We start from the raw sequence: 26,303 nt of genomic DNA on the forward strand, positions 1-26,303 counted from the left end.
GGAAAAAACTATTTTCTCAGAAAGGGCTCATCCAATTGACCTGAAATTTGGTATACTGACATTATTTGACAAAAAAATTATAATAATGAAGTCAGTTAGCTTCCATCATCCTCCCTTCCCTCCGTGGGAGGGGTAGTAAAGGCTAAATTTACGAGTTGAGGGCTCAAATTCTTGACCGTGTGGGTATTTATTTACCAGAGCCTGTGTTTGGTCATGGACAATTATATGTCGCATTTTCACGAGTACGGAGAAGCAGTGATGTGAAAGTGCAGGTTATGAATACTGCCCTTCAAGGAAGACTGATTGAGCACAGCGATAAGGTGTTTAGCAGAAACGTTGTGTATCGAGAGGTTCTAGAACAGTAAAACGATGGAGATTAAGGATGTGGCGATGAAGATGAAGGATGAGGTGTTGGAGAAGTATGATGATGTGGTGACATGAAGACAAAACCACGTTAAAAAAGGGCGCTTACGTCGGGAAGTAACGCTCTTCCCCTGAGGAGGCCTGGCCTAGCACCAAATGCATGACAAGAACCTTTTTAACACCTTAAGTAGCTTGATTTGACTAGAATGCATGAGTATCATGCACGGGTTAACTTGTATGTATATATATATATATATATACAGTCAAGTCCATAAATATTGGGACATCAACACAATTCTTATATTTTGGGCTCTGTACACCAGCACAATGGATTTGAAGTGAAACAAACAAGGGGGTAAATGTATCAAAGTCCATTTTTTTTTCATCTCGCGGGAGATCGGCGTCTTTACAGCTAAAATTTAAAGCGGCAAACGCTTGTAAAGGCAAACTTACCTTTACAAGCCATCGCCGCTTTATATTTTAGCTGCAAAGACGCCGATCTCCCACGAGATTAAAAAAAACGGACTTTGATACATTTACCCCAAGATGTGCTTTAACTGCAGACTTTCAGCTTTAATTTGAGGGAATTTACATCCAAATCAGGTGAACAGTGTAGGAATTACAACGGTTTCTATATGTGCCTCCCACTTTTTAAGGGATTATAAGAAGTGAGTTCTCTATTAATCGCATAAAACGTGTGAAAACATATATTTTTGGTATATGTATCCAAATATGTTCACCCAAATCCCCTGACATGGCCTACCACAACACTACATATCAATCTGTCAGACCTGAATAGAGAGGAACACTAACCGGTATTGGCGATACTGAGCTAATAGGTGCGGAGTCTAACGTACTCCTGGTTTTCACCAGGGACCCCCGCAAGGTGGTATGGACTTTGCTGCACAGGATACGCAGGTTGCGGTCCTATTAGTCAGTTACTGGTGTAGTGAAGAGGAGTCAGACGGTCCGCGTCAAGCCAATCGGTATGCGAGGTACAGAGGGAAAATCCAGAAGAAGCGTCAAAAAAGCCAAGGTCGCAGGAACACGGAGGGTCAAACATAATAGAGAATGGTCAGCAAGCTGGGTCACAACAGGAAGGCAGAGACTGGAGAATGGTCGTGGAAGCCTGGTCAAAAACACGGAGCACAAACACAATGGGAGCTAGAGGCAGGAACCTGTTACTCTGGCACCCTAATGGCGCCAGAGCCAGGTTTAAATAGATGCAGGAGGCAGATGATAAGTTCCGTGGACAAGCACAGGAAGTCCCGAAGAAAGCGTCCCGTTGCCTAGCAACGGTACGGGCCACTGCGCATGCGCCCGACAGGGCTGGGGGGCGCAACTATCCCGTTGCCTGGCAACCGTCCAGGCAGAGCAGCGGAGACAGGCGTCCGTCTCCGCCGAGCGGAAGTACGGCGGAGACGGCGCCTGACAGTACCCCTCTCCTCTCTCTCCTCAAAAGAAGGATTGGTCCTCTTCCGAAATCTTGCAAGGAGATGGGGGGCATGCAGATCCGCTTCAGAGACCCAGGATCTCTCCTTGGGACCATAACCCTTCCAGTGAACAAGGTACTATAGTTTTCCACGAATGGAACGAGACCTCAAAATTCATTCTACTTCATACTCCTCCCCTAGGGAGGTCTTGATGGGTGGAGGAGCAACTGGTTCTTTGAAGATTTCATTGAGGACCAGGAGTTTCAGTAGGGAGATGTGGAAAGTATTGTGGATCCTGAGAGAAGGAGGTAAAGCTAGTTTGTAGGAGACCGGATTAATTATTTGGGAAATGGCAAATGGTCCAATAAAGCGAGGAGCTAATTTCATGGAGGGGACACGGAGTCTGAGATTCCGGGTGGCTAGCCACACTCGATCCCCTACCTTTAGTACAGGAAGGTTTCTTCGGTGACGGTCAGCAGCCGACTTGTACCGTTGCATAGACATAGTGAGTCTTGCTTGAGTCTTGGACCAAATTTGCGACATGTCGTGGACGAGGGATTCAACTGCAGGCACGGTGGATACCGGAACTTCAGATAAGAGAGGAGGTGTTGGGTGTTTCCCATAAACAACAAAAAAGGGAGAGTATCCCGAGGAGGAATGTGAAAGGTTGTTATGAGAAAACTCAGCCCAGTAGAGAAGGTCACTCCAAGAAGCTTGATGTTCCGAAGAGAAGCAACGCAGGAAACACTCCAAGTCCTGGTTTACTCGTTCCATCTGTCCGTTCGTCTGAGGGTGATAACCCGAAGAAAACTTGAGTTTGACCCCGAGTTTGGCACAGAAAGCCCTCCAGAACTTAGCCACAAATTTTACACCTCGATCGGAGATGATCTCCTGAGGACATCCATGAAGACGGAAGATATTTTTCAGAAATAGATTAGCAAGTTCAGATGCTGAGGGAAGGCCTTTACAGGGAATGAAGTGGGACATTTTGGAGAAGCGAACTACCACAACCCAGATGGTATTATAGTCATGGATTAGAGGAAGATCGGTGATAAAATCCATAGTGATGCTGATCCAGGGGGAATCAGGAATGGGAAGAGGAAGAAGAAGGCAGGGAGGACTCTGCCTGGGAGTCTTGTTGCGAGCAAATATACAGCAGGCAGAGACAAATTTGCATACATCCGGACCTAGAGAAGGCCACCAGTAGTATCTAGAAAGAAATTCTTTGGTCTTTTTGTAGTCGGCATGGCCTGCAAATTTAGATTCATGAGCCCAGCACAGCAATTTGGGGCGGAGATGTGGAACCACAAAGGAACGTCCAGGAGGAGGAGTAACCGTGGTGGAACTTGTCAATGCTACTACTTGAATAGGATTGAGAATAGTCTTGATAATGCTTCGGCTTTGCAATTCTTAGAACCAGGACGAAAAGTAAAAATGAGTTGAAACCGAGAAAAGAAAAGGGACCAGCGGGCCTGGCGAAGATTAAGACACTGTGCCTCCTGAAGGTAAGTAAGGTTTTTATGGTCGGTCATTACGGTCACGGGATGTAATGCCCCTTCAAGGAGATAATGCCATTCTTCTAAGGACATCTTCACTGCTAATAGCTCCTTATCTCCAATACCGTAGTTCAACTCGCAGCCGGAAATTTTTTTGGAGAGAAATCCGTATGTGTCCAAGGAACCGGATGAAGATCTTTGGGACAGGACGGCCCCTATTCCTACTGAGGACGCATCCACCTCGAGAAAGAATGGTCTCTCTTGATCTGGTTGTTTAAGAATGGGAGCGGAGATGAAGGCCTTCTTGAGAGTTCTGAAGGCTGTAACTGCCTCTAGGGGCCAAGATTTGCAGCAGGCTCCTTTGCGAGTTAAGGCCGTAATAGGGCTGATGATAGACGAGAAGTCTCTAATGAACTGGCGATAATAGTTTGAGAACCCAATAAAGCGTTGAGTAGCCTTCAGACCAGAGGGAAGTGGCCAGTTGAGAATTGCTTCGACTTTCTTTGGATCCATCTGGAGGCCAGTACCAGATACTAGATAACCAAGGAATGGAACCTAGGAACATTCAAAGAGGCATTTCTCCAGTTTGCAGTATAAGGAGTGCTGACGGAGACGAGAGAGAACATTCTTAACATGGAGGTGATGGGAATGTAGATCAGAAGAAAATATCAGGGTATCGTCCAAGTAAACAATCACCGATTGGTATAAAAGATCCCTGAAGATCTCGTTGACGAAATCTTGAAAGATGGCCGGAGCATTACAGAGCCCGAACGGCATCACCAGGTACTTGTAGTGCCCATCGCGAGTGTTGAATGCCGTCTTCCATTCATCACCCTTACGAATATGTATCAAGTTATATGCTTCCCTGAGATCGAGCTTGGTGAAGATCTTAGCACCCCGGATACGGTCGAACAATTCCGTAATAAGGGGAAGCAGGTAACGGTTCTTGATAGTGATTGCATTCAAGCGACGGTAATCGATGCAGGGTCTTAAAGAACCGTCCTTCTTTTTCACAAAAAAGAATCCAGCCACTGTGGGAGAGTGAGATTTTCTGATAAAGCCTCGCTGGAGATTGTCAGAGACATATTGTGACATGGCCTCCGTCTCCGGTAGGGACAATGGATACACCCTACCTTTAGGAATGGTCTTGTCAGGCATAAGTTCGATGGGACACTCCCACGCTCGATGAGGGGGTAAGGTCTCAGCAGCATATTTGCTAAACACATCAAGAAATTCTAGATATGATTCCGGGAACCCACTTCGGGAAGCCAGAGAAAGACAAGGCACGTGGATGGGTGGGTGCACCTTAGAGAGGCAATTGTCGAAGCAAAAAGTACCCCACGAAGATACCTGGGCGTGGAGCCAGTCAAACTGTGAAGAATGAGTCCTGAGCCAGGGTAAACCCAGAATTATGGAGTTGACGGATTGAGGAATGACCAAGAACTTGATCCACTCTTGATGAAGGACCCCTACCAGCAACCGGACTGGACTAGTGATGCAGGTGATGGAACCGTTGACAACTCGGTTACCATCTACTGCGGTAAGAACCAAAGGCTGCGGCAACGGATGAAGGGGTATCCCAAACTTCGATACTAGAGTGACAGAAATGAAGTTCCCTGCGGATCCAGAATCCACGAAGGCGAAGCATTCCAGAGAAGTATCCGAGGTCTTGAGGGTCACTGGCATCAGGAAGTTGGTATCTTTGAGGGAATAGGGAGAATGGAAACTGGATCCTAGGACAACCTCCCTACTATTGCCTAGGAGGTAGTTTCCCGGTCTCTTAGGACAAGTTGATAACAGATGACCAGCCTCTCCACAATAAAGACAGAGGCGATTCCTAATCCGGCGTTCTCTCTCATGCCGAGATAACCGAGAGCGGCCAATCTGCATGGGTTCTTCAATCGGGGGAGCCGGAGACCGAAAACGAGGAGCCAATCGAGTGAAGCGGCGACTTTGGTCTCTCTCCTAGGAACGTTCTTGTTGGCGTATGTCCACCTTGACGCTGAGTGAGACCAGCTCGTCCAGTTTAGTAGGAAGATCCTGGGAAGCGAGAGCATCCTTGATTGGATCGGACAGCCCCTGCCAAAAAGTAGCTGTCAAGGCTTCATCGTTCCATCCCAACTCGGAGGCGAAGGTGCGGAATTGTACAGCATACTGACCAACTGAGAGGGACCCTTGACGGAGAGCGAGAAAGCTGGTGGCAGCAGAGGACACTCGACCGGGCTCGTCGAAAATCTTCCGGAAATTTTCAATGAAAACAGTGACGTTAAACAGGGATGCATCATGACGCTCCCATATCGGGGAAGCCCAGGCCAGGGCCTGTCCGGTGAGAAGGGATATAATATAAGCTACCTTGGCCCTTTCAGAAGAGAAATTCTCCGGTGCAAGCTCAAATTGAATAGAGCATTGATTGAGGAAGCCGCGACACCCCTTAGGGTTACCATCAAACTTCTCTGGAGTAGGTATACGTAGATTTCTGGACGTAGTGGTACTTGGACTCGAAGGAGATGCGACCGGAGGAGATGGCTGGGGTGGATTCAAGGCATCCAGAAGGGAAATCACCCCTTGAATACACTGCAGGAGTTGAGCTTGGTGGGATTCTTGTCGCTCCACGCGCTGACCCAAATGGAGGAGAAGATCGGGAGCAGAGGGTTCCCCAGAGCCGTCCGTCATGGCCAGAATAAACTGTCAGGCCTGGATATAGAGGAACACTAACCGATATTGGCGCTACTGAGCTAATAGGTGTGGAGTCTAACGTACCCCTGGTTTTCACCAGGGACCCCCGCAATGAGGTATGGACTTTGCTGCACAGGATATGCAGGTCGCGGTCCTATTAGTCAGTTACCGGTGTAGTGAAGAGGAGTCAGACGGTCCGGGTCAAGCCAATCGGTATGCGAGGTACAGAGGGAGAATCCAGAAGAAGCGTCAAACAAGCCAAGGTCGCAGGAACACGGAGGGTCAAACAGAATAGAGAATGGTCAGCAAGCCGGGTCACAACAGGAAGGCAGAGACTGGAGAATGGTCGTGGAAGCCTGGTCAAAAATACGGAGCACAAACACAATGGGAGCTAGAGGCAGGAACCTGTTACTCTGGCACCCTAATGGCGCCAGAGCCGGGTTTAAATAGATGCAGGGGGCAGATGATAAGTTCCGTGGATAGGCACAGGAAGTGCCAAAGAAAGTGTCCCGTTGCCTAGCAACGGGACGGGCCACTGCACATGCGCCCGACAGGGCTGGGGGGCGCGACTATCCCGTTGCCTGGCAACCGTCCGGGCAGAGCAGCGGAGACAGGCGTCTGTCTCCGCCGAGTGGAAGTACGGCGGAGACGGCGCCTGACACAATCTTTATCCACACTGGAAAGGTTATTCCCTTGCAAATGCCCCCAACCTGCTTTGGCTCCTATCTCCTAAATGTGGCTGCTGAACATTTACTTTCCAACATGATTTATTGTGAAACTTCAGAACATTAATGCAGGTTTTTGATTCAAACTCTCCAACTCTTGACCCCAGAGCTGTAACTTGCTGACCTAAGCTTAAAATCCATTTGCAAATTTGAGTGGCAGATGTGTTTTTATTATTGCCCAAACATTAGAAAGCCAGCTTTGAAAACCAAAAGACCTTAGCTCTTTATCAAAGATTTGTAAGGTCCCACAAGGTGCAACTGGCTATTTGCACTGTGAGGGTGTCCAAACAAAGGACAATCTCAAAAGTATTGCCATCATCCTTAGTATTTGATATTCCTCCTCTAATTCAGTGGTGCTATACAGAAAGAACTCATTCACATCTATACCTGCCCTATTGTAGCTTACATACTAAAATTCCTTACCATATCCACCCAGACTAATGGCAATTTTATCATTTCTACAAATTATCCGCTCAGTAGTATGTTTTGGGAGAGGTGTAGTCAACACATGCAACAAACATGCCAACTCCACACAGATAAGGCTATGGTCGGGACTTGAACTCCTGATCCCAGTGCTGTCAGAGCAAAGTGCTAACCACTAGGCCAATGAGATTTTCAACATCCTTATACCAAAAAAATGTGAATTGGTTTGTATCTATCATGTTTTCAATCTTTGTTTTGTAGTAGTTAATATTTGACTGTGCTGGCAATGAGACGTATATTTTAAAAGTCTGATCACATGACTATCGTTCTACTATCTTATATTAAGCTGGTGAATCTTAGAAGAATATCCAGTTATTTTTACCTTTGTTTCCAACAGACCGGGCACGTTGGGAACGGTGGCAACGCCGGCAGACGGTGGTGGAGGAGGAGGATGAAGAGGAGGAGGAGGAGCAGGACCAGCTGCAGCAGCAGGTGCCAGTCCAGGCCGAGGGGGATAGCAACGCCAATGCCGAGGGCGAAGCCGAACCAGAGACAGAGGCGGAGGAGCAGGGCGAGGGCCAGGACGAGGCGGAAGAGGAGTCTGTTGACCAATCTGAGGCCGAGTCCCAGCCTGAGCCCCAATCCACCGCCTCCGTCTTTGGTGAGGCTGAGTGATATTTGGGGGAGGCCCAGCCTGACACCGAGGTCCAGCCGGACCAGGAGGCCGACGGGCAGCTGGTGGTGCCTCAAGTTGGTGAGGTATTAGGAAATAGTAAGTATTAACATGAAAGGGTTTTCAGATTTTGATAAAATTGCGATGTCCATTAATTTTGTTACTAATCCCTGCTGTCACACATGTTGATTAAAAGGTGACATTTATGACACAGGTTGAAATCATAATGGGCATCCAAATGTGAGTTTGTGTTAACAAGAAAACAACAGCCAGAGCCATCTTAACACATCGCCACGCAGGGCAGGGGCAACACGAACAGACGGGCCCGATTGACTTGTCAACTTGTCAGTATATGATGCTATAGATTTTCAAGACAATTATCAAACAATTCTCTTGCAATAAAGCGAGTTAACGTTTGGTTCAAACACTTGATTATTCCAAATTTTTTCAAAGTAATTTAGTACTGCGCCACCTCTACCTGTATGATTAAACAAATGAGTCGGTATTTGGATTTGAACATCTTTGCTTTGCAAAACCAAGGGTCATGTTAGATTAGCCGAACATTTATAGATTAATGTCTACTCTTCGGGAGACTTTTTAATTTGCAAACACTGCTTTTGTGGGAGGTAGCAATAAGTATGAGCGTAATTTTCGTGTCGATTTACAAAGAATTCCTGTGATTGATTGTGTAGGTAGGGCCTCAGTGTAGTGCTTTGGCCTGGGGCCTATAATGCTGTTAAGACCACCCTGTCCGCGCCCCTCTCCCCGGGGCACACCAGAATGTAGTACATCTATAAAAATGCTACTCCAAAGCCTTATCAACGTCTAATGTGCGGCCAAATGCTTTTGGAGCCAGAGGCCAAACAGTTTAAAGTAATGTAACAGTACACATCTCTAGTAATTCCTGTTTGTTTGACAAAATAGGTTTACATGTATTCAAATTTTATTTATTTTTCTTTCAGCACACATGGAGGAAGCTGACAGTTGGCCTACCCACCCCCACCAACATTGAGCGAAATGCGGGCAGAAATGTCTCAATTTATAACTAAACTTAAAAAACAACAACAGAAAAAACAAAAAAATAATCAAAAAATTTGAAGAAAAAATGACCTACTGGTCTTCACTCTTGGACTAATTTTTTTTTTGTTGTTGTGATTTTGTTTGTTAATAGTTTTATTACATTATGTAAATATGTTTGATTTTTATAGGAGTTTGAAAATAATATAATTTTGAAAAACAGATTCATTGGTGTGTGTGTCTTTAATAATATATCCTAATTACCCAACATGTGGGTCTAAGGACAAAAATGAATGTATATAATAATTCCAAAGGAGTTACATTTAAGGAAGAAGGTTTGTTTAGAAGTCCATCATCATTTTGATAGCAGAAAAGGTTTTCATTTGCTCTTTGTATGTCATCAAAAAGGAACATGTGCCCTCCACCAACAAGCCACCCCTCTAAGAGGTATGGCATCTGTAGGCCCTGTGTGCAAGATAAATTCCCAAAGGTGAAATGCCCTATCTAGTTAACAATTTCCCCAAACCATGTGTCGTTGTAGTAATAGTCCAAGGTTACGTTCACGTATCAGAGAAAAGCCGGTCACACATTGAAGAGAACATCGAAACTGTACCCAGAAGTGGCGTAAGTGGTGTAAGGCAGAAGTGCAAGCGTTGCAAAGCTCCATGGTACTGGAGTGTGGTGAGCGTTCAGTTTGGATAAAGCTGAGTACATCACATAATGTGTAAGCCGTGGATCCAGATGAAAGTAGGTTAGCAGGCAATGTTGCATTTAACTCCAAGGAGGCTGTCCCCTACAAATTTCCCCCCTCTTAGTCCATTCCTAGTAATAAATGTCAGCAATCACATTATAATGTGCATGTGAACTGTGGGCCCTGAGGCTTTTCGAAAGTTCCCCCCAAAAAATATTTTTTTTACAATACAGGATAATTAGGAGGGCATATTTTACAATGTGGTTGAGCATGTAGAACAAATCAAAATTCAAAAATAAAACCATTGTGTCAAGTTCCTGCGTTTCTTTATTAGCATAGTGATCCCAGTCCACAATGTGCAGATAATTGTTATGGGTATGTTTGATATTTGAACTCATGCCTCCTGTGTCGTGAGCACAAAGTGTTAACCACTGAGCTACCTGTGAGATTCCTACTTTGCCAGTAATTTGTGTGAATAATGAAGAGTGCTATTAAGTGTCAGTTGCCTGTGTAGCACACATGCTGTATTGTTGGTGTTCTTCCTGTTTTCTCAAATCTCAGGGTGGACTAGTGGGTAGCTCTCCCACTTTCCATAAAGGCAGTCATGAGTTCTAATCAAGACACAAACCCTTTATCTGTGTGGAGGTTGTATACACTTGTGTGTGTGTGTGTGTGTGTGTATCCTTTATGGAAGAGTATGCTATGCATTTTCCTAAAAACCCAGATGGATTTATAGTACAACATACATTTTCATATAATCATTATTCATGTGCTTTTTAATGTAGCCATTTCCATGCATTTTGCATACTATACGGCCACTTGAAATCCAAAATACAGAAAGGCCTTCAGCAATGTGTGTTTTAGTTAAAAGTGTGTATTAAGCTAATAATTAATAGCAAAAGAAAAACATCGTCCACAGTGTTACACATCATTGTTATTTGGCACTGATTAATCAGTAAAGAGCTATCCCGTGAACATAAGCCAAAGGCATTGTGTTGTGTTCTGTGTAAAGAAACTGGTCGGACCTCCCACATTGGGCGTGACGTATACATTTCTTAGCTTCATGTCAGTTGCTTGTGATCCATCGCTTGTGCTTGTACCTTGTTTATGGATCCGCAGGTGGGTGTGTTTTTTGAGTTTGCGATTCTTATATCCGTCCCTTAAGTGTAAAAGACCACAAGTGGGTGTGTTTTTGGAGTTTGAGGTTCTTATTTCTCTCGCGTAAGTGTCACGGTCACTCAAAGTATGCAACACAAATACGGATGCGTTTCTGTACCTTGATGAATCGGGCCCTACATCCTTATTTAGCACCTCAAAGAAAGTATTGGGTGGATTACATGACTTGAGCAAACTGTAAGTCACACGGTTATCACAGTTTTTAATTCAAAATGAAGAGTCCCCAGGGATAAGGAAACAGCATTGCATATGCAGGTACCAATTTATTAATATAATTTAATACAATCAAGCTTATAGAAACCATAATAAATGCCATGAAACAAATAAAACCAGTTATATTCATATCAGGTAACACAAGGCTCACAGAAATGTGCTAACCATTATATATTTTATTGTACTAACTCTCTACAATAGATTATATATTTGGATTAGTGTATACATGTTCTTACTGAAGCGCCATTGGTATATACACATGATTATTTTTTCTTTCATAATATTGGGTGTAGGTGACACTTGGTATAATCTGTGCTGCACCTGTGGACAGGGCTTGGGAAGTCTTTTTTATTGTTATTCAGATCATATATTCACTTTTTCAAGTAATGACATATTGGTAGTTTTCTATTCATTTCAGGCTTGAGTAAAATTATATAACATTTAGGGAAAAAAATACAGCCTAAAAGTCCAGCACCTGAAGTCACTATGGAAAAAATCTCTACAGCCACCATGTTTTTTCCTTTGGTACTCAGATAGGCCGGGATCATTGTAATCCAGACACTGCAGAACACCAGCATGCTGAAGGTGATAAACTTGCCTTCATTAAAACGATCTGGTAGTGTTCTCCCTAAATATGCTACCGTAAAACTTATAACGACAAGAAACCCTAAATAAAATAGAACAGCATAAAAACCAAGAGTTGAACCTTCATTGCACTGGATAACGATCTTTCCTTGGTAAGAGTGTGTGTCCAGCTCCACAAATGGAGGAGAAACGGACAGCCAAATAATGCTGATTATAATTTCCACTGATGATGCCATTAAAACAATGTAATTGGACAGTTTGTATTCAATCAGCTTTTGCCAGGGGCTTCCAGGTCTGGAGGCTTTGAAAACTATGCAGACCATGATGGTTTTAGCCAAAACAGAAGACACAGCTATAGAGAATATGATGCCAAAAACAATTTGTCGGAACATGCAGGTTCTATCAGTAGGACAACCAATAAACAGAAACGAACACAGGAAACACATTGATATGGAGACAAGGAGAATGAAGCTCAGGTTCTTGTTATTAGCTTTGACAATTGGTGTATCTTGGTATAACACAAATATTCCTAATATTAGAAGTGAAATAATCCAAAACAGAATAGAAACAGATGAAAGGACTATAGCAAGGGCATCCGAATAGTCTAGAAATTCTTCCGATTTGGGAATACATTGATCTTTTTTGTCATTTGGCCATTCTATATCCGGGCATTTTATGCATTTTTCACTATCTGTAAAGACACAACTATATATATATTACATGTTGACGTGAATAAAATTCATGTCAGTGAAGACAGAATGGATAACATAATATCTGGTTATTTTAGAAATCAGTAGATATTGAATACCATGTTATTGACTGATAGTGTTTCTCTTTACACTATCTATTAAACCACCTTCAGTAACACATGTTCATCAGCACAGTGGCTTAGTGGTTAGCACTTCTGCATCTCAGCACTGGGGTTCGATTCCCGACCATGGCCTTAACTATGTGGAGTTTGTATGTTCTCCCTGTGTTTGCGTAGGTTTCCTCCGGGTGCTGCAGTTTCTTCCGACACTCCAAAAACATACTGGTAGGTTAATTGGCTGCTATTAAATTGCCCTTAGCCTCTCTCGGTCTGTGTGTGTGTGCATGTTAGTGGATTTAGATTGTAAGCTCCAATGGGGCAGGGACTGATGTGAATGAGTTCTCTCTTCAGCGCTGCGGAATTAGTGGCGCTATATAAATAAATAGATGATGATGATGATCTATGCATATCAGCAATGTGATCTTTTATTCAGAGAACAATTTTCCTTTCGAATAATGTCTTTTTTAGGATTATTACATTATTAGGATGAGCAGTCCATCTGTGTAATGTTACATTGATAAATATGACCTATATTATGTTTGATAGATGAAGTATATTTGCAACAAATTCCACCACGTGCTACAGTAGTTTTTGTTTCCTCTTGTATCTGTAACCATTTTGTTTAATTTTACAGTGTTTCTAAAATATTTTAGCAATGAGTTGAACCCATGGTAGTCCCAGACCTAAATTGTGGCAGCATGCTATACTGTACAATTGACAAAATTTAAGAATGATGATGATGAAACGCGGTAATTGATGGAAGGATGAGGAGTTAAGAAAATGATGATGAGTGGGATTAATGAAGATATATGATGATGAGATTGATAAACGAATGTTAATTTTGAATGATGATGATGAAATTAGGTTAAGGATGGAGGGTAAGGGGTTAATGATAGATAAAGGGGTTAATGGAGATTGATTATGAGAATGGTTTAAGAATGATGGTAATGAAAAGAGGCTAATGATGGAGGGTGAGGAGTTGATAGAAGATGGGGCGTTAATGATTGATCAATTAATGTTTTTCTACGCTAAGGAAATGTGTTTTGCATGTCTATAAGACTAGGTCTGTGCTCACGGTTTGCAGAGAACTTAATAAGCTGTCGGCACTGCAAAGTATTTAAGGCCCGAGAATGCCAAACATGCAGCCTGCAAAGCTACATTTTGCACAGAGAGGTAGGATAACATGTAAATGAGGGATAGGAATCGACTAGAAGGTGTTGGTATATGATGATATTGGAAATTGTTGGGCAGCAAAGTGAAATGGAAAACGGTTGAGAGCATGATTATATGGGGGGTTAATGGGGATATGTCAAGTAATACAGGCTCCTAATAGTTTCAGCTGTACAAGGCTGTTTGACATTAAACAGATACTTTTTGTCAATACGCAGGCTTTCAGTGTGATCAGCTATGCAAGTCTGCAGCAGTTTTAAACAGAAACATTGTATCAGGTAAGCTATAAGGTCATAAAGATACTTATCATGTAAGTTTTTATCAAGTTAGCAGTTAGCCAGGGAAATGGTTTAACAGAGGAATGAGTTACGTTGTAAGTTAAGCAACCTGGACCAAAGGGTAGAAGAGATCTTGAGCAATCCGGAAGAAGATGCTGGAATATGAATGAGCCTCAATATTAAGGCAACAAGAGTCTGTATTCACCAGCGGTTTTTCTACCTATACACTCTACCACTGGTGGAATCTTCTTAACGTTAACCTCTTCTTGTCTAAAACCTGACACAGCATAATGCCATTGAGGGAATGATGGGCGGACATGCCTGGAATTCATCATTTGCATGTAGATATTTAAAATATGGATATTTTCCTAACCTGACAACTAAAACATATTTTTGCTTATCAGAATTTAGTGATTACTTAATATGTGCAAAATTTTATTTTTATTTTTGCTATTTTCATTGCTATTTAATTAGTGACATTATTTCCATGTATATATTACCGGATAAATTAGAGATTTCTCCCTTGGAACACAGGACACAGTCATAACAGCATATTGGCTTCATATTATTTTTGATTTTTCTACTACCAGGAGGACAATTCTCTGAACATTGAGATCGTGGTACCTGATTAAAATAAAAAGATGCTTGGGTAACTGTAACAGATAGTGTCAGTACTTTTTGAACAATAATAAATATATAATACTGGCTATGGGTACACTTAGTAGAACGACATGTCAATGTCTCCAATCATTCAAGTAAGACAAACATAATTGAGTCCTCTAAATAATCTTTGTTTCTTACCTCTTTTGTGTCAGTTTTCCAGGTAATCCAGCTTGAATTGATTAACAAATTATTATCTGGAAGTGCCCATGGTATGAAGGTACCCACAGGATCCCATCTATTGTTATTAGATACCTTCATCCAGTTGTAAATCAAGAACTTTGTATTCAATTCTCCTCTTTCATCAAAGTACAATATCTTCTCTGTTCCATTATCATACTGAATACTTCTTAAATATTGGTGTAACTTTGAAAAAAAAAAGTTTTTAAATTGTAGATTCTACTCAGAATTTTTAAGTTCAGAGTACTCTCACAATAAACAAGGTCAATTTAACCTGATCCTGTAAAAACACTTACTTTTGACCCTTGTTTTGATGGTTAACACAACAACAAAACAATGTATTGCTATTTGGCAAAAGTGTAGTTAGTTTCCACTAGGCATGAGCAAGTTTAGCATTGTCAGATTTGAAAATTTTTTAAGATTTGACTGGTTCAGATCTAAGATCTGTTTTTAAAGTAACAATTGAAAAATGCATTTTGACAGCATACACATTCCTGCAGAGTACTAGACAGTCACTGAGAATATTACTAGGTGGGAGCTATAGCCACCACTAGATATTCTATCATGTCCTCCAAAGGAGATACTTTCAATTGTGGTCACCAGGGCACCCATCCAACTGGAGGCACCTCTGAGAAGTTGCACAGATCATTGGCAGAAACTTTGCATGACTTGCTAAACTACAGGTTGGCTAAGTTGTGCCAGAAGTGCTAATCAGCCCAGCATACAAAACACAAAATAAATTACTTTTATGTCTCTTTGTTATTCAAACAAAATCCTCTTGGCACATCTTCCTGTCTAGCGAAATGGCAGACCTCATCTCACAGCAGGGTGCTCAGCTGTTACCTGATAACCAAGGGGAGGCTCACGGGCACCCCCTCCAATAAGCTGGCACCAATTCAAGGCAGGTGAGTTATCTGAGGCCTGCCCTGAGGAAGTCACTCCACAGTGAGAACCTAGGTGGGTATAAAACAAGGCATCATCCCAGCTACTTCTTGCCTGGATGGTTATAACTAGGGGTTATGGTTTCTGTTAGTAATGTGCTTGTTATTCTTATCCATGACTCAGCAGCCAGGGCAGCACTACCAAGGGTTGGTGTCTATAGTTCCCTTTAGATAGGGTTGAATGCTAGGTTTGGTGCGGTGGCCCACTGATATATAATTATATAAAGTGCCATAATACTGTATGTTGTGTTTGAAAATAAAGTCCCTTTACTTTATCCACTAATTGCCAAGGTGATTTCTTACTCACAAAAAGATTTCGGGTTGACACATAAAGATTTCGTCAGCTGGCAACACAAAATTACCCCGGTACGCTCACTGTTATTACATGTCCTCATGTTGCAGTAAGTGATCCCTCTGTCATACACTACAAGCAGCAGGTCACCCATGTTTGAGGGAAAAAAACCGTGTTGGATGGTAGCAACTGTTACCATTCATTTCACAGTGAAAGTTCCATAGCAGCACTTCAAAATTTCCACTTCCACCACTGCATAGGATGATGGTGTGGTGGTACTGGGCATATCCTGACCTATGGTTGTTTCTCTGATCACAAAGATGCTCATAACAATATAAGTTTGTCTGTGATCAGAAATAGTCTCAAAATACTATAAGCATCTCCGTGATGACAGAGTTGTTCATAGCACTGGACACAGCAAGAACCTCCATAAAGTTTTTTGGACTTTCCAGGTTGAAATGATGGTACTGCCCTGGGAACACGTAAGTAGGAATGTGTCTGTAAGAGTGTTATGCTCTGCAAAAGGATGGGGCGTTTCAGTGTTTCTTCTGTGCAAAGTGGAAGGTTTCAACTTTACAAAAGGAGACTTTATGTGCAAAGAATTGGAGGTGAGGGGTGGGATTTTTGTGCACAGGGAAGGTTTCTTCTGTGCAAATGGATTTCATTTTCTTTGTGCAAAAAGGAGATTTGTGCAGTGAGGCATGTCTGTGTTTTCTAGCATTTCCCCCATTAGTTATTATAGCGTTAAGATTAGATTAATCACACCTTCCAAAATAAAATGGCCAAGGTATTGCCCATAGCAACCAGATTCTAGATATCCTTTTTCTTTATTGGAGGTTTGACAAATGTACCCCATAGTGTGAGGCTGCATTATACACTGGAAGAGATGCAGAAAAGTTATGATGCCACATCTTATATTTTGTACCAGTTCACAATGGACTGCAGCTATGCTACTGATGGAAAAAAAAGTATTAAGATCTAGGAAGAACAGAAGAAAGCAGAGGATCAATTTGAAGTATATTAGAGAGCCTGTTTCTGGTGATAGCAAATTAAACATCTACAGTCTTATGTTGCAGAGGACATAAGGGTATAATATATTTGGTGATACTAAAAATACATTACTTTCTTTGAAAGTAGTGTGATAATATTTCTGGAAAAATATTATATGATTTTCTATTTGTGTTTTTTTAATGTTGGAATAAATGTGATTGTCTAATAACCTTGGGAACATTGATAAGATTATGACCTTTTTTGCTGTTCTGTAGGTCATTTTATATTACTTATTGATTATACCATTAGTTTTAGCTGTGGACATACATTTCTGTGCTTTTGCCTCTTCTGTATTGGTTTAATTTTTCTGTGGATTGGCAAATTCCACATTGGGTGAGCAGCACTCTGTGTAGGCACATAGGGCCTGATTCATTAAGGAAAGTAAAGCAAGAAAATGGGTAACTTTATACCCTGGTAAAACCATGTTGCAATGCAAGGGGTGCGAATGAGTTTATTATTTTGCACATAAGGTAAATACTGGCTTTTTTTTCATGTAGGACGCAAATACTTGATAGCTTATTTGCACACTGAAATTAAAAGTAGATCTAGGACATGCCCTACCCCAATTATAAATCTGTCCGCGCATTTTAAATTTAACCCCCCCCCCCCCCCCCAATACAACATAATTTTGCCAAGGTCCAACCTTACTAATTTTTTTGCTTTACTTTCCTTAATGAATCAGGCCCATAGTGATTTACAGAGGCACACTATACAATTGACCAAGTGCACCGGTATATTCATCTATTTTCATTACTATCCTTCCCTATAATATTCTCATATTCTCTCCTAAAATGTCCAACTAGACCATTAGTTTATACTCAGTCTTCCTTGAACTGGAATCCATTAGACATATGATGTTTTAGAGTGAGGAAGATAAAGGAGGCAGAGAATAGTAACTAGATGTCTCTTCAATTGTTTATGTGTAGAAAAGAGAAAAGAGAACCAGCAGCAATGTTTCCTAGAGATGTGCGCTGACCCCGGAGTTTTGGTTTTGGATGTGGTTTTGGTTCTAAAAGGTCTTTGTTTTTTTGTTTTGTTACAGGTTTTACCCAGAAATCCTGAATTGTTTTGCTTTTGGATCTGGATTTAATTAAACATTGCAAAAAATCAGTAAAATGATATGATTTTGAATTGTTTATGCTCCTATATTACTAGTTATAGCATTAAAATGAATTTTAAGTCATTTCCAGTGTATACTAATGATCTCTTCACAACTATCCAAATTTTCAATGATTTTGGCCAAAGTCTGCAGGGAGCTGGCTGGCTAAAATTAGTGACAGAGTACATGGCAGTTTATAAAAGATACAATACCATTTCTGCTTTCATTTTCTTTCTATTCAATTCTATACCTCACGTTATAAGTCGACGTTTCGGTCTTACATTTGGACCTTTGTGAAGACAACCACATAGAGCAGATGCAGCTCATAATCTTCAAAAGGTGATAGTCTACATATCATTGCATAATATATGCGGCAATGGCTCCCTTGTATGCTCTATGAGGCACTCCAAACAATATGCATTCCAACCTGGAACGCAACTGGAAGTGCCAAATCCGGAAGTGCCAAACCGGGTTTTCACTGTAACAAACAAACACATTGATTTCTAGGTGAGTCACTGGGACACCTGCCTAGAAGGTGTGTATTCCCCATCAGGACCCAAGATATGTACCAAGGAGGTGCAATAATGCACCTCCACTATCAAATGCACTCTAGCGATATGCATTCCAATGATGCACTTCCTGTATAATAAGCGTATCTATTATTATTATTATTATTATTATAATTTATTTGTTAGGTGCCACAAGGTATCCGCAGCGCCGCACACAGTACTAACAGTAGACTATACAGGGTGAAACCATACAGAACAATGAACAAAAAGTACCAATACTTCAGAAACTCCGGCTAGTCATATGCAGTAAAGACGGAGCGGAAGAACAGGTATGGAGACAGGAGGGGAGGGGGCCCTGCTCATACGAGCTTACATCCTAAGGGAGGGACAAGAGGAGCCAGTTGAGGCAAGAGGAGAGAAGGGAGGACGAGCTAAAGGGAGGAGATGGGGGTTAAGTAGATGTTGGTAGGCTTTGAGGAAGAGGTGAGTTTTGAGTGCACGTTTGAAGGAGCACAGAGTAGGAGAGAGACGGATGGAATGAGGGAGGTCGTTCCAGAGAAGAAGGGCTGCACGGGAAAAGTCTTGGATTCTGGAGTGGGAAGAGGTGATAAGAGTGGAGGAGAGGCGGCGGTCGTTGGCCGAGCGCAGGAAGCGGGCAGGAGTGTGAACGGAGAGGAGGTATCTAGTGTTTGCTATTTAATATTCCAGATTTCCTTGTCTTAACCTTTTTGAGAGTTTGAGAGGTCCCATATTTGGGGAATGTCATGCTTTGCAGGAAGGTGCACAGCTATGTTCATCATGCAAAAAGACCTGATATTATTGCCAACTGAGCTGGCAGAGTTTGGGTCTCATCCTATACTTATAATGGGATGCATTATGCCTCAATCCTTGAACAGTCCGAGATGCCGTAATGTCCTCCTGCCTTAATGAATGGGTCACCCTAATGACCCCATCATAATGGACAGGTCTATGTGACCCCTATGAAAAAGAGTAAAATACATAATTTTAAAATTGACTTTAATTGAATAAAAACTCTCCAAACCACTGTTTTAAATATTGTTTACAATGTGATTTTCTTCTTTATGATTTGTTGTAATTTAAATGGAAAAAAAACAAATTAGAAAATCACCTTTAACAAATGATACACTATGAACGACAAAAGTGAGCATTTCCCAGGATTATAGACCTCAAACAACATTACAAGATGTCAGTAATTTTAGTCCATAAACACTTGTTTATTTTGCATTTTGTGTAATCTCCAAGTCCTCACCCTATTAATGATAATTGTATGAATAAACATAAGTAAGGAAAAAATTAGTAAGTTTTCTCTATGACAAAACCATGTTACAATGCAAATTAGTTTTTAATTTTGCACATAAGTTAAATACTTTCTGTATTTTCATGTAGGACACAAATCCTGGATAGCTTCATTTTTACACTGAAATTTAAAGTTGATCTAGGACATGCCCTACCACAACTATAAATCTGTCCCCACATTTTATATTTACCTCCCCCTCCAATGCAACATGGTTTTACCAAGGTGCAAAGTTACTCCCTTTTTTTCTGTACTTTCCTTAATGAATCAGGCCCATAATCTACATAAATGCAAAATAATATTCCACGAATGTAATATATTTTAAAATATTTATTTGAAACTGCTTTGGGTAGGGCCATCTTTACTTTTTACTTTACGTCATTACATGCCATTTGTTCCCCACAATATAAAGTACAGTGTAATGTGTTAGAACTTTCTAAATACAAGATAATAATAAGAATAAGAATAATAACAATAATAATAATAATAATAATAATAATAATAATTTACCTTGTTTCTATATTCAGATTTTGTCTCAGTATTTTCAGAACGCTGGCGTCTCGTAAATAACAGCTGAGCATCTAGTGCATAAGACATTATAAGTACTGTATTGTATACAACAGGATAATCAGTCATAAGCAAAACATTTTTTAGAGACTCTTTTCCAGAGCATTTGTGCAGCTTTAGTTTATTGATTAGTTCAAAAAATTCGTTTTTAAGTGTATTTTGTGACAAGCACTGATGATATGTCATCCAAATATGTGCAAGTAACTTGTCATTTGGGTAATTGAAAGGGTGAATATCGTCTAAAAAACGCTCTATTTCCTCTGTATGATATTGATTAATGATATGTGGTCGACTACTATTGTACAGTTTACCAGTATCCAAAAAATGTACAAATCCCAAACTACAGTTAAACACTTTAACATAATCTCCCCGTATTTCATTATTATCGAACCAAGCAGGGGGAAAGATAAAAGTCTTACTGATTCCTACTTTATCTGGTAGCTGTAAGAGTTCAGCCATGCAGAAGGAAATTGTTCCACACACAATGATGACACTGGCTGATGATTTTAAAATAATATCCTGGATTTTGGTATTTTTGAATTCTTGGATATCTATATTTATAAGGTCAAATGCAGTGTGTTGATCAGCCACTTTAGCTGTAAACTCAACACAGATGCCTTGGCTATTAAGTAATGAACTGAGAATGCTGCTTTCTCTGTATCCACTATCATTGGCACTGAAGACAATTCCAACCCAGTTCCATGAAAAATGCTTCAGTAATTTTAAAACAGCAGAAAAGTAAATATGGTCATTATGTGATGCACTGAAAAGATATGGATAACTATATCTGTCTCTTAGCATTGGATCCGTAGCACCGTAGCTGATCTATTAGGAAAGATAAGTTGCAAAAAAACAACTCATTTAATAATCATCAATATAATCTTAAAATAAATGATTGCCGGTGTCCTGGTTATCCTGGGCATTAAAGTAAAACAAGTTAGTTATTTAAGTTTGTCTTTCTAACGTCTTGCTATTTGATCAAAAGGAAAACAAACACATTATTAATGCACCATTGTTTTGCGCTTAGTGGGGAAAAATCTTTCCAGACCCCATACTATCAAGCACATAAAAATGCATGTAGACAGTAATATATTCATTAAAAATACTAAAATGCACACCATGGCTGATTCATGAAAGACAGATACCTGACTTTAACATACAATGACATTTTACTAGCAATATTCACATTAAAACTAAACAAATCAATATAATTCTATATAGTAATAATTTGGAAACATATTTAAGCACCACTGTAAAGTTGCAAAGAAGTAAACAAATAATGAACAATGAAAAGTATCTAATGGATCCTTAATCACTGCTTCTGAGTCTAATTAGAAGCAGTTATTTTCTGTAGAATGCTGCTGATCCAGTTGTGAAGCCTTCTTCACAACTATTGAACCTCTCTCCTTGAAGTTCTTGATGTTTCGATAAATGGTTGACTTAGGTGCAATCTTACTAGCAGCAATATTCTTGCCTGTTAAGCCCTTTTTGTGCAAAGCAATGATGACTGCATGTGTTTCCTTGCAGATAACTATGATTCATAGAAGAAGAACAATGATTTCAAGCACCACCTTCCTTTTAAAAAACTTCAGAGACACTGGCAGTCTGTAAACATCAAATAGTATAATAACAGTTCCGATAGTAGACAAAAGTACTCACAGATGCAATATTGGAAATGGAGGATGTCCAATATCATTGATGACCAGAAGACAGCAAAAGTCCAAGAGCAACTGAGAGGAGCCCAGAGCCCCTCAGTGCAGCATCAGCAGACAGAGTGATTGTCACATCTAAACACTTAACCTTGCATAGGCACAGAGTCTAACAAGGTGAAGGTCTTCACCAGAAACTTCTGCAAGGAGTATTGATCTTTGTACTAACACCATGCAGGTCACGGCCCCCAGAATGTGTTTCAGGTGATAGTGGTAGTTTAGGAAGTTCCCAGGTGAGGGTACTACCATGAGAGACAGGAACCATGGATGGGTTTGCTGATTGAAGCTGTTAATAACAGGAATATGCTGGAGATGGCAGATACCAGGAATGTACTGAAGATAGAAATATGTCAAGGATTCAAATGAGCAGAGACGCAGATGCTAAACTGACACGAAGATCTGGCACCTATCCATGGACAGAGGTGCCTTAAATAATGCAGGGGAAGAGGTGCATCAAATGAGTGGGAGCCCAAGGTTTTAAATAGTAGTTGTGTGCATGCACAAGTGCATATGCTTACTGTCAATGATCCCAGATGGGGGAGCAGAAAGGAAAGCTGCTGGAACAGAGACAGGCTGGCAGTGAAGATGGAAGAGCACACCAGATCAAGGTAAGAACATCTGCAAATCAGACAATTGTTTCATATAAGCAGTTCTAAGTATAAGCTGCAGTGCTCACAGAAGAATTCAAAGTAATCTGGATGTCAAAAAGCTGAGTTGGAGTAGTAATGATGTTTCCAGGCTACAGAGTCAGCGTTGAAGCAGGAACGGCAAACTGAAGAATCTCAAAGAGCAGGCTGTTGCGGAGTCCAAAGTCCAGATTAACTTCTATCACTGACAAAGACTGCATAGAACAGAATGGGGTTTTAAACTCCAAATGTCCATTCAGATCAGGAGAGAAAGACACCCTAAATTAATGAGACAGGTGTGCAGTGACTCATGCTCACCACAGCTGAAGAGGTAATGACAACATACACTGTCAAATATTCATGATTGGCAGTTCCAATATCCTAACACCTACCAGGTTTGTTTTTCTCTATAGGATTACTACAGGGTGTTAGGAACTCCTTCAGTCAGCACGACAGAACCCGGAATCTGCTCCGATGTCTGGTGTTCGCTGGAGCCCCTAGTGGTGGGGACAGACTTGGCTGCAGACGAACGGAGGGTCGTGTAGTGTGCACTGACTGGGGAGAACCCTGAGGCAGCGTAGTAGAACACAGAGATGTGAGATCCAGGCAAAAGGTCAAGGGCTGGCAGCAGGCGGGGATATCAGGTAACGAGCCGAAGTCAGGGGTCACAGGCAATACAACGAGGTCCAGAAACAAGCCAGGGGTCATACACGGGAAATCCAAACTAGAATACAGAACAGGAGCAGGGAAACAGGAACAGGAGCCTAGCTACACAGGAAGCTATAACTGGCAATGAGGCTAAGTCCTCACTGCCTTAAATAGCAAGGAGAGCCAATAGGAGTCGTAGTAATACAACCCCTCCCACTGCATAATCTCTGCATCGAGACAAATACTGGCAATCACAAGACATCACCAAATATAAATCAAAAAGACTCTCACAGAGTCTACTCCATAGGCATAAATAGCCCTACCTTTCCCTGCTGGTATATGCCCGGGTGTCAGCCCGCTGGCCGGGCGCTGCGGCCTCCGGATTACAGCGTCCCGGTTGTTGCCTAGGCAACCGGGACGTCAGAGGCGGAAGTGACACCCCGGTCGTTATGGAGACGGCCGGGGCGTCTGGGAGAGCCGGAAGCGAGCCGCGGCGGCCCGTTGGGGAGCCGCGGCTCGTAACAGTACCCCCCCCCCCCCTTGAGGAGGGGTCAATGCACCCCAACTTCCAGGTTTCCCAGGATACTTTTTAAAAAAGTCCTTAATGAGTTGGTTAGCATGTAGATGCTTCTGCGGCACCCAAGACCGTTCCTCCGGGCCATAGCCTTTCCAGTGGACCAAAAAGTGGATCTGACTTTGCACCTTTTTGGAGTCTAGGATCTTTTCAACAATGAACTCTTGGTGTCCTCTGACTGAGACAGGACGAGGTCTGTGCAATTGACGTGGTCTGAATTTATGTGACCATGTGACTGCTTTCAACAAGGAACAATGGAATGTGTTAGGAATCTTGAGTGAAGGAGGAAGTTTCAACTTGAAAGCCACAGGATTAATCTGTTTAATAATGGAGAAGGGTCCAATAAACCTAGGACCTAACTTCCTACAAGGTTGCTTAAGTTTAATGTTGCGGGTAGACAGCCACACCTTGTCCCCGACCTTGAAAGGACATGGTCCACGATGCTGATCAGCATAATGCTTAGACTTAAACGAAGCTTGTTTGAGGGCAAGGTGAACCTTTCTCCATATCCGGCACAGATAAGAAATCGAAGAACTAGATTTAGCTTGATTCGAGACTTCCAGCGAGTTGGACCGAGGATGGACTCCGAGGTTACAGAAGAATGGCGATACCAGAGTAGATGAATGGCACGAGTTGTTGTAGGCGAACTCTGCCCATGGAAGCAAAGCAGCCCAATCACTATGGCATTTAGTTACATATAAACGGAGAAATTGCTCAAGGGATTGATTAACCCTCTCCGTTTGTCCGTTGGATTGTGGGTGATACCCTGAAGATAGACAGAGTTTAATTCCTAATTGGGCACAGAATGCTCTCCAGAATGTGGCTACAAATTGGGAGCCGCGGTCAGAGACAATGTTAACAGGAAGTCCATGGAGTTTGAAAACGTGCTGAATGAATAGAGATGCCAAGGTTTTAGCACATGGCAATCCTACAAGAGGGATGAAATGTGCCATCTTACTAAATCTGTCTACTATCACCCAGATGGTGTTAAAGCTGGATGAGCGCGGTAATTCCACGATGAAGTCTATCGATATGTGGGTCCAGGGTCTCGCTGGAACGGATAGTGGCATAAGAGGCCCGGCAGGACGTTTGCGAGAAGACTTATTCCTGGCACAGGTTTCACAGGATAACACAAACTCTTTGGTATCTGCTGTGTCACGGGCACTAGGAGTCTTTACCCAGGGATCACCAGGTGGTAGGCTTACCAGAGCAATGTAGATGGTAATAGGGTACTCTGGTAGCTGGGTGATCACGGAACAGGAAACAGCAGATGATGAGATGCTCAGGAAAGTCTATGACTAGCAGCACTGGTAATATGGAGGTAATAGTACACGAGGAACTGTAGGACAAGGACACGTGAAGGTAGTCAGTGGTCTGCGATAGCAAGTTGTACCACTGCTATAGTGAGGAGGAATGTCCAACAGAAACGAGGAGGTGATGAGAGTCAGCGGTCTGCGGATAGCAAGTGGTACCGCTGTCTGAGTGAAGGAATGGAATCCAAGTGGAGGTATCCGGGGAGTCAGTGGTCTGCGATAGCAAGTTGTACCACTGCTATGTGAGAGGATACTGGAACAGGTGATACCGGAAACAGGGATCAGTGGTCTGCTACTAGCAAGTTGTACCACTGAATATATATGTGAGGAGGTGCACGGGGAGAGACTGCAACACAGGATATACACAGGCACCTTATACACGATCCACAGTAACATGCACAATATATATAAATGACTGAACAGGTCTGCAAATATAGAAAGTCTCTTGAAGTAGTCCAGCACAAGTTAACACAGTCAATGATGGCAATAGACTCAGCGGATAGCAGACTCCAGAGGAGAACCAACACAGTCCAGCAAGATATGCAATACACCAGCACAGTCAATGAGAAGTATGCATACCGTGGTTTAGAAGCAGGCAGTCAGATAGGAGTGCAGCGATACCTGAGCGGCAGGAGGCCGGCTGGATGAGAAGTCCCAGGATAGATGAGGCAGCGGTCTAGTAGGTGCAGCGCACAGATAAGTAGACCAACAGGGACACGAATCCACAGGAATCAGTAACACGTGGAACTGGACTCAAGGAGGGCCCAGGAGAGTGGAGATGATCCAGCAGAGGAGTAGTTGATGAGATATAAATCCAATGCTGACAGGAGGGTAGACCAGCGGGACACGTGAAGGCGTGGAGAGCGGGTCAGCAGTAGATGGGTGATAGCGCGGTCAGCAGCAGCAGGACTCTGCGGTACACGGAGGTAACCAGTAGCAACCAATAGGTGTCAGTAGCGATGGAACACGGGAGAGCAGAGTAGACCAGGAGCTGTTGATCACGGAGAGTAGCGAATGGCAATGAGAGCAGCAGTCTCGAGGAAACACAGGAGAGCTGAGAAGAGACTGCAGTGCACAGGGGCAGCGGATAGGA

The 26,303-nt window shown here is 42.2% G+C and overlaps 2 protein-coding genes across 2 annotated transcripts in view; both read right to left on the minus strand.

The window, feature by feature from the left end:
• Positions 1-11,257: 11,257 nt before the first annotated feature.
• On the minus strand, positions 11,258-15,954 carry LOC142138383 (vomeronasal type-2 receptor 26-like). The gene is made up of 4 exons (XM_075195420.1): positions 15,871-15,954; positions 14,529-14,753; positions 14,228-14,351; positions 11,258-12,162 (listed from the first exon to the last, which is right to left on the minus strand). The coding sequence occupies exons 1-4, from the start codon at positions 15,952-15,954 to the stop codon at positions 11,258-11,260; spliced, it is 1,338 nt and encodes a 445-aa protein (XP_075051521.1).
• Positions 15,955-16,162: 208 nt separating this feature from the next.
• LOC142139032 (taste receptor type 1 member 3-like) overlaps positions 16,163-26,303 on the minus strand; it is a 46,828-nt gene continuing 36,687 nt past the window's right edge. The window contains exons 3-4 of the mRNA XM_075196695.1: positions 20,760-21,165; positions 16,163-16,272 (exon numbers count right to left, since the gene is read on the minus strand). Of these exons, the coding sequence (XP_075052796.1) occupies positions 16,163-16,272; positions 20,760-21,165 (516 nt within the window). The remainder of the gene's footprint in view (positions 16,273-20,759; positions 21,166-26,303) is intronic.

The sequence above is a fragment of the Mixophyes fleayi genome, chromosome 1, assembly GCF_038048845.1.
Source record: "Mixophyes fleayi isolate aMixFle1 chromosome 1, aMixFle1.hap1, whole genome shotgun sequence".
In the NCBI taxonomy this organism is placed as follows: domain Eukaryota; kingdom Metazoa; phylum Chordata; class Amphibia; order Anura; family Limnodynastidae; genus Mixophyes; species Mixophyes fleayi.